The sequence below is a fragment of the Ictalurus punctatus genome, chromosome 16 (genome assembly GCF_001660625.3).
Source record: "Ictalurus punctatus breed USDA103 chromosome 16, Coco_2.0, whole genome shotgun sequence".
NCBI classification, from domain to species: Eukaryota; Metazoa; Chordata; class Actinopteri; order Siluriformes; family Ictaluridae; genus Ictalurus; species Ictalurus punctatus.
This window is the reverse complement of record NC_030431.2, coordinates 17455038-17469563: the sequence shown is the minus strand read 5'-3', so window position 1 is coordinate 17469563 and position 14526 is coordinate 17455038. Positions and strand designations below refer to the sequence as shown.

The 14526-nt window shown below is 37.8% G+C and overlaps 1 protein-coding gene across 3 annotated transcripts; it reads left to right on the top strand.

Moving 5' to 3' along the window:
• Positions 1-5234: 5234 nt before the first annotated feature.
• Positions 5235-14273, top strand: LOC108276609 (probable serine/threonine-protein kinase MARK-A). 3 transcript variants are annotated; one of them, XM_053686572.1, is made up of 16 exons: positions 5235-5335; positions 6747-6846; positions 7176-7233; positions 7370-7508; positions 7657-7728; positions 7828-7942; positions 8081-8177; positions 8246-8351; positions 8444-8584; positions 8681-8909; positions 9203-9297; positions 9723-9770; positions 9993-10371; positions 10473-10649; positions 11582-11694; positions 11906-14273. In XM_053686572.1, the coding sequence occupies exons 2-16, from the start codon at positions 6768-6770 to the stop codon at positions 11936-11938; spliced, it is 1881 nt and encodes a 626-aa protein (XP_053542547.1). In that variant the 5' UTR covers positions 5235-5335; positions 6747-6767; the 3' UTR covers positions 11939-14273. The 3 variants fall into 3 exon arrangements, with proteins under 3 accessions (XP_053542547.1, XP_017343898.1, XP_017343901.1); XM_017488409.1 differs by lacking the exon at positions 5235-5335 and adding an exon at positions 5976-6024; XM_017488412.1 differs by lacking the exons at positions 5235-5335; positions 9723-9770 and adding an exon at positions 5976-6024.
• Positions 14274-14526: the final 253 nt, after the last annotated feature.

Here is a 14526-nt window from a genome sequence, read left to right as displayed (position 1 = left end):
TCGTCTCAAAAGCCTAAGAAAGCGAGTTCCCAACATAAGCGTAACAGGGATATTCTGCTTGTGCTTGTGCAATGTTGACTTTCGTGATCGACAAGAAGCAGCCAACAGGAATGCTTCCCTAGTCTTAGTCTAGGAGCCGAAGATCTTAACAGAAACAGTTGCTTTAACAGATGCGAAAGTAGAAACTTTGATATGGATAAAGCTGCATGGATGAACCAGAAATTATCCTGGTTTAATCTAGTTTCAGTTTAATCTATTTTGAATCTATTTATATCTTAATTTATTTTCACTATCGTAGCTTGCTAAGTATTATATCCACAGGTAATTGAAAATACTGAATTTCAGTCATGTTCATGCAGTGAGAAATAATGAATTATATCTCTGCACATGATCACACCGCAATACAAGATTACTTATCACATAAATGAACATTTACATTTATTCATTTAGCAGACGCTTTTATCCAAAGCGACTTACAAATGAGGAAATGCAAGCAAAGAAATATATCAAGCGGAGAACAATACAAGTAGTGCTACCATGCAAGATTTATAATTGAGTTCTAGAGAAGCAAAGTGCATAGAGTGGAGCTGTAAGAGCCAGAGTAAATTTTGTTTTGTTTTGTTTTTAAAAGTTGGGTTGGCATTTTAAGAGTTAGTTAAGTGCTCACGGAAGAGGTGGGCCTGATGGGGTGGGTAATCATGCCACTAGCTAGCACGATGCTAAATGGCATTACAGAGGTTGTCGGACATTAAACCTCATCACACCAAACAGGAAAAAAACTTTTCAGATAAACTCAGGGCTCTACAGTGTAACCATTTCACTCGCGTTTGCGAATGAAGTACTTTGTGCGACTGTGAATAAATATTTCTTCGCACCGGTGTGACTGACCTGTTCGGAGTTGTATAATACAATCGGAATAAAAACCACAGGAAGTCCAAAATGCATCTACACAGAGCAACAATTACTTTCACACTGCTTTTCATCTCCTCGGCCAACCGAACAAGTGGGTAAATACTGCAGAGAAGCCATTATGATGACGAGTAACACTGTACATCATCTGCTTCTGTCAACTCTCCGATCTCACAAACCGCCATCTTTTATTGATCACGCAAAATGACCTAAAGTTTCACCTGCTCATGTAGACTAGCGGCTTCATGTGGAGTAATTTAATAATAATGCTAACTACAAGGTGCGTTTAATTCAAACTTCTTTATTAAAAAAATTCCTCACCAATCATAATCAAGAGTAGCAACTGTTCAGGAGGAGTACACTGCTGCTCTCCTCCACGCTCTTCACTACCTCAAATACATAGCGTATTCACTTCATTTAAACTTAAAGGTGCCAGATATCACTAGAAGTCATCACCATTTTCCATGTTTTGATTTTAATAACCCCCAAAGCACAATATTATCAGCAGACATGGCAACACTGTACTGGGGAACCGATCTAAAAGGAAAAACTGATAAACAAACAAACAGAAAACTAATAAAATGTAAAGACAGAAAATGTGCTTAGTTATAAATAAATAATTGAATATAAAAAATAGATATTATAATAAATTCATAAAATATCAATTAAATGAGAAATGAAATAATGTGTAATTACTATGGATTGCATTTAATATCAATTTGATATTATGCTTAGTTCGCTATCCCTTATGAAGGCTATTAGCCTTTTTCCTAATATGGATCATGCTGGGGTTAATCTACTTTTAATTAGGACTCTTTATTGTTTATGTTAATATTTAACAGATAAATATTTTATTCTTGTTTATGCTTGTATCAATTAACCAACAGTATCTCACTGCTATTATTTTAACTCAAATAACAGTGACCATGAGCAGAGAGCTTACATTTAACTCTTTATGACAGACCTCCTGATTAAAGCTTAAATAAAAATGATTGGTATCTGGATCGGTTTCAGTCGTACAAATCCTAATCGGAGCATCAGTAATGAACACCATTAAACTAAAGCGCTTTGCATCTGATGGGTAAATGAACTCATCCAATCACATCCTATATGAGATTATTCAGATATATACACAATATACACAGAGCGTTTCGAGAACTGACTCCAGCCCAGAACCATGACAGTGGAAAATGTCTAATAGTGTAGCTTTAAATATATTTAAGAGGAGCAGACTTCAAACACTGAACATTGATGTTTATTGTATTTGTTTACCAGGTGGAACAGGTTAACGGTTGTTTTTTGCATACAGTCTGTAAAAGTAACTGAAAATATTCAATTTAGTTTATCAGAAGGTAAATGAATGTGTCATAGCTCACACTATGTTCCTAAATTCTGTCATAATTGACAAGCTCAAGTTTTCTCATGCCTACTTGTGTGTTATATTGTGGCATGTGAAAACTTAATAAATGTGAATGTGCAATAAAAATATGTTGTCACTAAAATCAATTAATAATTGTGATAAATAATCAAGATCTCAATATTGATAAAAAATAATCGGGATTGTCATTTTGGCCATAATCGTGCAGCCCTACTTTAAAGGTTCTGGAAAGGGACCTTGAGACACGCTGAGTAGACACTACTAAGAGTCGGTTATTAATCGATCGCAGATTGTGTGAGGAAACGTAAGCCTTCAGGAGATTGTTGAGGTAGAGGGGTGTGTTGTGGATAAAAATGACATGAAATAAACATGAGGGAGACCTAGTATGAGTAATATGTAATTTTATTACATAAATTTATTTATTTTATTATAAGAGCTGAGGAGTGCAAACACACAACAGAAAAATGTAACTTACTCATAATTCTGATGGTGAAGATTCTTGTCTCACAATGAAGGCCTTAATTTTAAGAGAAAACCATGAGGAGCCATTTATAAGGGTAGCTGAGTCAAGCTGACCCCGCGAGATAAGAGTGAGACCAAGGTCTCTCTAAATTGTTTTGTCTCTCTCCACTTTTGAACCTAATGGTAAATTGGAAAGGCCTCTTTCAGAACCTAATGGTAATGTAGATGAGCTCTTTTTTAACCCTATTGGTATTGATATCATAGTCTTTCTGAAATATATTGGTTATCTGCTGTGTAAATACAGTATAAATACTGGAGCTTGAGCTCCGGGTGTCAGATCACTTCTGAAAATTCTCATCGGTGTGGATCTCGTGTGGTGGAACAGAACCAATAAACCTGGACCCTTGCTTCTTCTCACTCACGGCTGGTGTCTTTTTTCTATCTCCAACTGGGTTCGGAGATAGATGTGAGTATTTGCTTCTATGTTGAATTTTAAGTGTTTTTGGGTAATAGGCTAAATTTGAGCCAGCAGGTGTTCCAGACAAGGTCTTGAATTTGATACGGGCGGCTACAGGAATCCAGTGGAGGGAGATGAAGAGGGGTGTCACATGAGTTTTTTTGAAGACGAGGAGTGCTGCTGCATTGAACGTGAAACATTCATTTGAGCTGAAAATATTTTATTAGTTTACTTGTAGAAATCTTAGAGTGATACATGACACTGAAAAATGACTTGCAATAATCCTGAAAATAGGTTAAGATAAATGTTAAAGTGTGTCCCCTAAAAGCACAAGTGGCCCCTGCCTAAAACACACATACACAAAAAAAAACAAAGCTGAGTGCTTAAGTGGTTACTATTATGGTAAAGGACTGTGTATCATTATAAACTATACACACTTGTATGTGTTTTCCAGAAGCTTCTCAACTTCCAGCCTGTTCTTCAACGTTTTATAGTCTATAATGCTGCCCATTGTGTGTTGTTTTGTTCTTGTTTTGCTTTGCTTTTATTTTCTCAGCAATCCGTTGTGATAATGCAGTTGTAGTAATTTGTAACATTTTAAATTATATACGGTATTATTATTAGTTGTGACACGTTGAGGCTTACAGCTTCAGGCTCCTCGGTTCGATCCTGAGGTTTGCATGTTGTCCGTGTGGATTTCCCACCTCTTTAAAAAAAATGCCAGTAGGTGTATTAGATACACTAAATAGTTTAATTAAACAAAGATAATGTCACATTGCACTTTCTGTTTAACCATCACGCTGTCTTTGTCTTCTTATTTATTTATTCCCACCTGCCTATAACATGTCCTGCATTTGTATAACTTTGCCTTGTCTCATACTTGATGAGATTTTACATGTGTCTTGCTAGAAATACAAAGGGTAAATGTTGGAGAAATATATTTTAACAGGTTCCTCATTCTCATTCCTAGTCATGTTAAAAAAATTGTGCGTAGTAGGTGTTTGTGTTCCTTATACTGAAAATGAAATTACAGATATCTTGAATTTCAATTCTTACGAGTTAGAAATAAAATATGACTTGTTATATTTCTACAGTAAAAGCTTAACCTTCTAGCCAAACGGAATCTTTTTCATACATAACTTGTATTAGCTACTGTGTTTAGTTGTGCAACATATATATTTTTGTCTAATTTCCAAACCATATAGAAGTCTATTTGAAATCACTGCGCTTGGAGCTAAAGTACTGGTCAAAAGGTGTCCATTTTCTATGATAGAAGCTGTGCCTGTAAAAAAAAATATATATATATATATATATATACATATATATATATATATATATATATATATATATATATATATATATATATATATATACACATATATATATATATATATACATATATATATACATATATATATATACATATATATATATATATACATATATATATATATATATATATATATATATATATATATAGATAGATAGATAGATAGATAGATATATAGATAGATATATGCAGTAGAAAATCATCCATCCATAAATACATTTTCTATACCGCTTGCACTTCGGGGTCGCAGGGAACCTGGAGACTATCCCAGTGAGCATCAGGCACGGGGCGGGGTACACCCTGGACGGGGTGCAGGGTACAATCACATGCACATTCACACAACCATTCATACTCTACAGACACTTAGGACATGCCAATCAGCCTACAATGAATGTCTTTGGACTGGAGGAGAAAACAGGAGTACCCAGAGGAAACCCCTACAGCACGGAGAGAACATGCAAACTCCGCGCACACACAGGGCCGTGGCAGGAATCGAACGCCCAACCCTGGCGGTGTGAGGTGAACATGCTAGTAGCAAATCATATTAATGTTTATATTATTCCACCTCCCAAAAAACATGCCAACAGGTGATTGTGCTACGATAAATTGCCCCTAGGTGTGAATGTGTGTACATGTGGTGCCCTGCAATGGACTGGAGTACCACTGGTGTAGATTGTATTCCCAGCTCAGCCCCCAATGTTCCTAGGATAGGACGTGGATCCACCATGACCCAGACCAGGATAAAACGGTTACTGAAAATGAGTGAATGGACTTCAAGAGAGAGGACAAAGAGAAGCTGGTAAGGGAACTAATTTTTTACAGCTGCTATAATGTAAGTGTAGAAAAGTATGATGTGTCGGTACTTAATGAATAAAAAAGTTCTTGTTAGCAAAAAAACAAACCTAATAGAAACCGTCATGTAATTTGCAATTGTTTAAAATGGTGAAAATGGGAATTGTACTGATTTTAATAGAAACTGTAATTATGCCGGTGGGTCTATATTAATATACATATATAGTTTATTTATTGGGAATACAAAATGTTCTGACTGTCATTTATTTATTGCAGCAATAATAGAAAATGCATTTAATGCTAATACATTAATAAATAAAATTAATAATTGTATATGCATTTAGTGATTGTTTTCCATATTTGTTTAAATAGGCTAACTGAAAATATTTTTTATTTAGGTTTAATGGATAGGCCTATAAGGGGGAAGAGGTAGCTGTGTATGATAGCATTAATATTTAAAATAAATAAATAAATACTAGTTTGTACAAACAACAAAACCAAAAACAGGTCAAAAGTACATTTATTTGTGGAAATGGATTTACATTACACCACATGGTTTTACAATAGATATTTAGGGTGCGTTTAATTTCAACCGCGACTATTCTAGTCTATTCTATTCCATTTTATTCTATTCTAGAATTTCTGAAAATTTCTGCACATACTGGAGGCAAGTTGACTATCCTTATGCTGAGCAGAGTGAGTTGTTTGATTATAAAAACGAGCTATAAGACTAGTACTAGGTTTATAACTGAATACACACAAAATGTCTTAAATATATATATATATATATATATATATATTTTCTTTTTTTAAATATCAAACGGTCAGTTGATGTTTCACGGAGCTTCTGCTGTGTGTCAGTGTCGAGCGCGTTGTGTTTATCTAGTGAGCTGCTGGTAATTAAGATGGGCTTTTACAGCGTCCAGGCTAATTAACGCTCATTATCATTTAAACGAGGAACAGACAAATGTTATAGAAAAGAAGGAAAATGTTTTAAAAGACTAGATAAACACTAGTAGCACAATCAAGAGAGAGCAGAACCTCTCACCGTGATGTTTAAAGCATAACTGTGATTCTCTGATCCTAACGCCATTTTGATTCCCCCGCCGCCATTTTGTGACATTTCGATATAAATCCTTATGCAAAATGCAGCAAAAATGGAGGAAGATTATACCACCACACACAAGAGTATTCATCATAACAGACTTTTTAAACAAACTTATTTACATTATGGTGAAAGTGAACTCTGGTGGTAAAAACTGGCATGGCTTTATATCTCATGTTGATACTTTATGTTTCTGTTTTAGAGAAACTTTTTATCATTTTAGAAAATTATATATATATATATATATATATATATATATATATATATATATATATATATATATATATATATATATATTGATAATCTTCCACAGATTTTGAGAAAGTGAATCAAAATGACGACTGTAAAGACTACCATTGAACGTATAGTGTTTCCTGAAGCAGAACCTGGAGTTTCAGATTCATACAGTTCAGGTAGGGGACACACACACAGAGAGAGGGTGCATTTTAGAAGTAAAATAATACTGAGTGAACATACATCCTGTGGAGAACTTGAGATTCTTGAGTCTTTCTTTAATCACGGAGCTTCAGATTAGTTTATACATGATACACGACAACATTTCATAAACAACAGACAGTAGATGGGCAAAATGTGATCATTTGAGGCACAGTGTTAAATCCTGGGGAACTTTAGAATGTGTGAGGTTGTCGTTTTCCCATAATAAAATGTCAAATGAATAACATTTACCTGACCATAGAGTGGTATAGTTACTCCATAGCCCTAACTGAGGTTTTGACTCCAGGGACAGACACTGTAGATTATTCTGAAAAGGAGCCTGTTTATCCTGGCCCTCTTATGAGGTGAGACCCGCTTTCTCCTCTTAGTATAGTACACAAGTTAAACATTAATTTTAAGCTCCAAACTATATTGTTAGGAGTTTAATAATACATGTGCAGAGTACTCCATATAAATCAGTTGTTTCAATATCTGTTACAGTAATGAGATGCCGAAGGAGGACCTGATATTGTTTATACAGGCCCAAGCACTGGAGTGTTTCGAAAATATTGATAAAAACGACCAAGTGGAGGCCTATTTCTTCTGGCGGATAATGGAATTGTTCTGCCATGAAAATGGAGTAAGTGTTAATTGATTGTTTAAGCAAAGTTAAAATATTTAAACCCATTTAGAACACATTCTCTGTTTGTTATGAATAACGTACTTGTATTCAGTTACATCTCCAATACTAACAATAGATGTGTTATCTAATGGTATTTCTTTTTCAGAAAGTGATGTTGTGTGAAGTTGGTGCAATCATCTTCCAGGTCTACACCTGGCTTAGGAAGAAACTACCAAAAGTTACTATATCATGCATCATTATCAGCATCTGTCTGTATATGACTGTAATTTTGCAATTTTTTTTGCCAGCACTGTGCTAACTAATATGACCATTTCAGGGCAACAATGGTAACAGATGGAAGGAATGGTGTCTTCCTCTGGCAGACCTTTTGTCATCCTCTGCACCAGATGATGAGCACAGAGAGGCTGTTATTAAGATGGGAGATGATCTTGGTATGGATATGCTGCACAGTTACAGCATATTGTTTTCTAGCATTAGCATGTTGTAATCGTATCATGTATCATGCATGTAACTCTGCACTGTGGCATGATTCCTGATCCTCACATGCATGTTTCGTCTTTCATCTGCAGCCTCCAGAAGCTGGACCTACGCAGCACATCTCTGCTACGTTGTGGCAAAAGTGGAGCTGGGGTCACGTAGTCAGTTTCAACTGATCGGATGTGACAGGTATTGTGTGTGTGTGTGTGTGTATGTATGAGTGATGACTTGCTACTGACACATTATTCTATTCGCAGCATCATGCCATTTGGCCTGAAAATCTTGTTTAAAGCCTTTGTGAGAACCGAGACATATGAATATGTGCTTTCGCTGACATCAGGGCTGGCCCAGCCAAGCTTCCAGGTTGGAATGTATCTTCTTTTCTATTTCATGGGCACTGATCAGTCACATTTAACCAATGTACTGAGAATGAATGACTCACTTGTCTCTCTTAGATCTGGAAGTTGTGTCAGGCCAGCAGGCTGGCCATTGTTGATTTTACTGATCTCGCCTTTAAATACTGTGAGAACATTGCTAAGGCAGCCTTCACTTTCCCTGACAGAATCAAAAGGAGCTTTGTTGAACGGCTTATTTTGGTAAATAAGATTATTAATCATTGTAAAATGGTTTCTAGGTTTCAAATGCAAAGTATGGTCTTCATCACCAATTTACTTTCCTTGTCTGTCTTATAGCTGTCTTGCAAACTGCTAGACAAGAAGGCAGAAGAACCTGAGTGGCTGCTAAAGCTCCGGCAGCTGCATAGAATTAAATTAGCAAATGCTAATGTTGACCTGGAGCAGCACATGGCATCTAACAGCCATGAATTGGTTTCTGAGAATCAGGACTCAAAATGTTCCCTGAGGACAGACGAGATCCCCGCTCTCCAGTCCCCTGATCTGGAGCAGCACACCTACCCAAATGGTATGTTAGAATCCACCATGTGGACAAAAACTAACCTGAACATTTTGCATAATTTGAACTGTATTGTGTAAGCTGTAAGTACTCTTAAGGGCAAGACTGTACTCTGTTTACTAGGTATTCATGTTCAAGGTACTTTACCATACTCGAAGAAATTATACCATAATAAGGACGCTGTAATATAACAGCTATTGCCAACACAAGCCTCATTCTTTACTGCAAGAGAGGACACTAAACATGATGCTCTTTCATTTGTTATTCAATTGAAATAAACTAAATTATTGTCTGTTCAACAGCTGTGTTTCAATCGCGCTACACCTTGGGAAAGCTGCTGGGGATCGGAATCTTCAGCTATGTCTATGCAGGAGTCCGGACTGAAGATGGGAAAGAGGTAAATGTTCTCCCCCACTATCAGGGCACCATGGTGCCACCATTGTCTAGAATATCTGTCACATAAAGGCCGTGTATTTTATCCTATTCTGGATTCTGAATTCAGTACAGGTGCCTGAATGTCCTCCTTTATTTCCGCTGTCTGAACATTTTAGCTGTGGCCTCTTAGAAATGAGGTTACACTGGAGCAGGTTAATTTTTTTTATAGAGGCAGTTATAAGTTTCATGCAAGAGTTTATAGATAATAAATCCAGTATAAGAAAATTTCAGAACCCGAAGCAAAATTCAGAATTTTTAATGCATGACTTAATAAGGTAAAGTTTTTGCTGATACATAGTATAATGGCTGTGGGTTTGTACTAACTAAACTAATTAGAAAAAAGGTAGCATTTAGAATATACTAATTATGTCTTGTATGTGTGAATAGGTTGCCATTAAATTTATTCAGAAGGACGAGACCAAAACCATAACCATTGTAAGTAAACTTAGTCTTATTCATAGTAAGTAAACTTGTTCCTGCTAACATAAAGTGAAACAATTCACCCTCGATCATTTCACTACCTGACGTTCATAATAGATATTACAGGAAGACTGATCTAGCATCAGAAACAATCCAAACCTTTCCCATCGTAACATTTCTGCTTAGCGTAGTTTAGATTGGTGTATTCCCACCAAACCCATGTCTGTTCTTATTCAGCCTGGAGAGACACAGGAGCTGCCTGTAGAGGTGGCGCTAATGAAGATGATGTCCAGACCACCTCGCTGTAGCAATGTGGTGGAGCTGCTGGAGTGGTTTGACATAGCCGAGCAGTACGTCATGGTCCTGGAACGGCCCAGCCCCTGTATGAACCTCTATAAATTCATTGAACTTCAGGAAGGCCGCCTGTCTGAAGCACAAGCTCGAGACGTCATGCTGCAGGTGATTCGGGCGGCTTGTCACTGCTGTGACCGTGGAGTGTTACACCGTGACATCACTGACAAGAATCTCCTCATCAACACCGATACGTTGGAAGTCAAACTGATCGATTTTGGCTGTGGGGAACTGCTGAAGGACACCCTCTACAAAGAATATTCCGGTAATTTCAGTGGCTCAAATCAAAGGGAATGCAGTGGAGAATAGGTTTTTAAATGTTTTTGTGACATTGCTGACGGTGCTCTTTCTCTCTTTTACACTCAGGCACTAATTTCCTTGTACCTCCTGAGTGGGTGAGGAATGAAGAGTACATGGGCATTCCTGCCACTATCTGGGGTCTGGGCATACTCCTGTTCTACTTGATCTGTGGAGACTACCCCTTTGACTTAGAGGAGGAGGTTCATGATGGACAGCTGGAATTATGTCCTGACATGTCTCCAGGTGAGTCGATGCAGAAACATCACGTGTATAACACTTAGCAAAATGACTTTAAAATGCACTCTTGAATCTTTTCTCAAGAGAGTGCGTTGATCTGATAATGTGGTGCCTGGATTTCAACCCTGAAACGCGGCCGTCTCGACAACTTGGTCAGGCACGAGTGGTTTACGGAGGCAGTTTGTTGGATAAGATTTATAATATAAATAAAACACAAGGGCACCAAATGTGGAGAATGAGAGTATATTGAGAATAAGGGAAACCAGAAACACCGGACTCAGCTTGTAGGATGTCAATCAAGAGAGACAGATCAGCAGTAAGATGTGCTAGTTGATAGCGAGTGTTCAGGTCTAGGCATAAGTCGTGGAGTGATGGTGAAAAGAATGGGCGCTGATCAGCTGTAAGGAAAAAATAACAAAGTTATACTATACTCTTTTTTCCTCATAAAAAAAGAAGGCCCCTCTGAGTCAGACATTACATTTCCTCGACAGAAAAGGGAAGCACACACACACATACACACACATACACACACTCAGACATGGAACACAGAGAATGAACTTCAGTGAATAACGAAACAAATGGCTAACATTCATTACATATTCCTTACCATATACTATTGACAAAGAAATACATACACTTACCCATGATAAAGAAAAGTATAAAGATAGCTAAGGTCCTCGCTCAATGGTGGTCAGATCAAAATGCCATAATAAGCAGAAGTAGTTTAAAAATAAAAAAATAAGAGGAACTAGAACAGTAGAGGGAAAAAATACCTCAAACTCGAGCAGAATGGTTTTCAGAAATACCAGAAAATCAGAAACAATGGTTGTCGAAAATTCCAGAAAATCAACCATAACAGTTTTCAGAAATACCGGAAAATCAAACATAACAGTTTTCAGAAGTACCAGAAAATGCATTCTTGATTCTTTTCTCAACAGAGTGCTTTGATCTGGTAATGTGGTGCCTGGATTTCAACCCTGAAATGCGGCCGTCTTTCGACGATTTGGTCAGGCACGAGTGGTTTACAGAGGCAGTTCAGGACAAAGTCCAGGTTAGACAGCGAGGATACAGTATACCTAATTAATATGAGCTAAGGCATGCTGTGATAGTGTAGATTGTGTGAATTGTACTAGATCTGTAGTGAGTTCTGTAACAGAGATTGATGTGTATGAGATTGATGTAATGAGAGTAAAAAAAAGTGTAAAATAAGATGCTTAATGTTTTCTATCCTGTTCTATTTTAATATCTGTTTTGTTTTGCAGATTCCTCTTGAAACCAAAGATCGTGTACAGTAACCATTGCCTGACACCCCCCCCCACACACACACACACACACACTTACACACTTATATATGTTAAAAATTGTTATTCAGTATTTAAACATTAACAAATGTTTATAATTGACAGTTCATATTAACTACAACGTCTGCTGCAAATCTCAACAGCATATACAAAGCTTTTCCATGTACAAATATACAAAACAAATATTTAACAAATATACAGCATTACTCAGTAAAGTGCCACCTTGTTTTGTTCGGGTTGATGTTGCACACTGCATCAAGATGATCTGCCAGTGGGACTGCTTGAAGAAAAAAACACATCGCATTAAAGATTTCTTTGTGAGGTCAATGGCACAGCTTCTCAAGTCACAATCCATGGACAATGCAAAAGAGCTGCTATGCAGTATTACTGTTGTGGCTCTCGGCGAAGCAGAGGGCAATGACAGCTCTGGAGCCCCACTTATATCAGAAAGGTGCAAGAAATACCTGAAAGCCCGAATTGCAGAATAGTGTGTAATCATTCCAGATGTAGAGGGTGAGGACCTGGAAAAAGTGGATCCATGTGACCAAACACAGACAGACCTACGGCAGTGGGTGACAGACATATGTGAGGAGAGCAGGTCACTTACCATGGCTAACGGTGATCATGATAATATGCACTTCCTCCCTGAGATTATTCCCAGTATAATCTGTCTTGCAAACTGCTTACCACTCTGGACAGGAGTAATGATCCCTCACTTCCGAAGCACCGCCATCACCACAAGTTCAGCCAATGTTGAAGCAGAGTACAAAAGCATCAAACACAGGCTTTTCAAGCATGAAAACTTGCCTGTTCGTGTGGATCGATTCATTGCTTGACATTTGTCCTTCATTGAGGGCAATATGCAATTTTTTTCTGCAAAACAAAAAGGTGAAGAAGATGCAGCTATTGCAATAGTGATCATCACAGGAGCCAATCCACTACGCACCACAACTTGCAGTGTAGACGGCAAACCAGAAATGGATGCTTCCTGTTCTGGGAAGTCTACCACTGTCACAAACATCCATCCAACAGATGAAGACGCTATTGAAAACTGAAGAGGCCTAGCAGTTCCACCCAAAATGAGGAAAAGGAAGTCATGCCTCTCTCCTTGTCCTGAATGGCTCCATGGAGATCCATCCGTGAGGGGGAAAAGACTGAAAGTGGAACTATTGAAAAATTGAAATAATAAGCAGCCTGTAAAACTCAGGAAAACAAGAATCTCTGTGCTGAACACATGTGCATTTGATGCTTTTTGTCAATGGTTATGTTGTGCTTTCTGCGATCGTGTCACTTTTGGAACTATTGTTTGCGTCAAGGACTCCAACAACCTCCTCCAGCTAGTGAAAACAATCACCACAAAGGGTCTGAATGCACAGGTCTACATACAGAGGGCAGAGCTGCTGAGTGGAATATTCAAAGCTGTCCAATTGAAGTCTGGTGCTCTCCAAATCGATGCACAGTGCCACATCTCCACTATCATTGAAAAGTCAGTGACACAACGTGCATGTGTTTCCTTCACACAACAGTGCTCCTCACAGTAACGCAGTCTCAGCACAGAAGTCACAAGGGAAATTCCATTTGTTTGTACTTGTGTTGCTGTACTGCAGGCTTCTGGCATGGCTCATCTACAGACCGCGGTGGAAAAGGCCTTAACCTTCCAGAGTCCCCCTGCTTCAGGCCAATCCAAAGTCCGTCACAGTGTCCCTCTGCATTCAATACAGACTCTACCTAAGGAAAAGTGTTCTGTACAGGGGAGGTTTCTCACAGTACAGTCTGGGAGAACTTCTGTGGCTTGACATTGACCTGGGAAGCACCTCCACAGAATTTTCTTTGTGTGAATCTCCCTCCAATCTGATGCTCCAAGGAGAGAGATTTACTTTAAGGGCAGTAATTGCTTTCAGAGGAGGCTTAACCCAGGATGCTCTTGGACATTATGTGACCTACTGCATGAGGTCTCCATGTGTCTGGGAGATGTATGGTGACCTGAGAAGTGGAGTGACAGGAATGTCAGAAAAAAACAAAATATGCCCGCATTGTGTTATACACAATAGACTGATTGCATAGTTTAAATTTACTTTCACAAAGTCAAGTATTTTTGTTGTAGGCCACACACCCTCGTTTTCCTACTCCTGCTTGGAGAAATCGTCTCTGCTTTTCTGGAAGTCGGGCTTGATGGTGTTTGCACTCAAGTCTTGGTTTGAAGACAGATAGTGGCTTGTCAGTATTAAGTGTTTTTAAGTTTAAGTTTTTAAAGGTCCATTATTTGCATCCAACGATTTTTGATAGTACACAGTAATTCAAGTTCACAAGTAAAATCATTTTGACTTAATTCTTCATTCATTGAGTCATAAGTTTCCATATACATATACATACACACACACACACACACACACAAACATGTATGTATACAAACAGAGCTACAGCAGACAAATTATGGTGTGTGTATTTATATTTATGACAACGTTAATATTACGATTGTTATTCTCATAACAACATAGACAGTAACAAGTAAAAACACTTACCTTGGAGTTTGTGTTACATTTCACACATCCTGTGATCCGCTGTGTCCCTTAAAAATTGAA

Bases quoted from the DNA above. Each gene is read 5' to 3' on its own strand.
- LOC108276609 (XM_053686572.1), top strand. From the start codon at position 6,768: ATGACGACTGTAAAGACTACCATTGAACGTATAGTGTTTCCTGAAGCA. The intron at 7,943-8,080 runs GTATGGATATGC...TTTCATCTGCAG, and splicing joins TAAGATGGGAGATGATCTTG to CCTCCAGAAGCTGGACCTAC. The intron at 9,298-9,722 runs GTAAATGTTCTC...ATGTGTGAATAG, and splicing joins GGACTGAAGATGGGAAAGAG to GTTGCCATTAAATTTATTCA.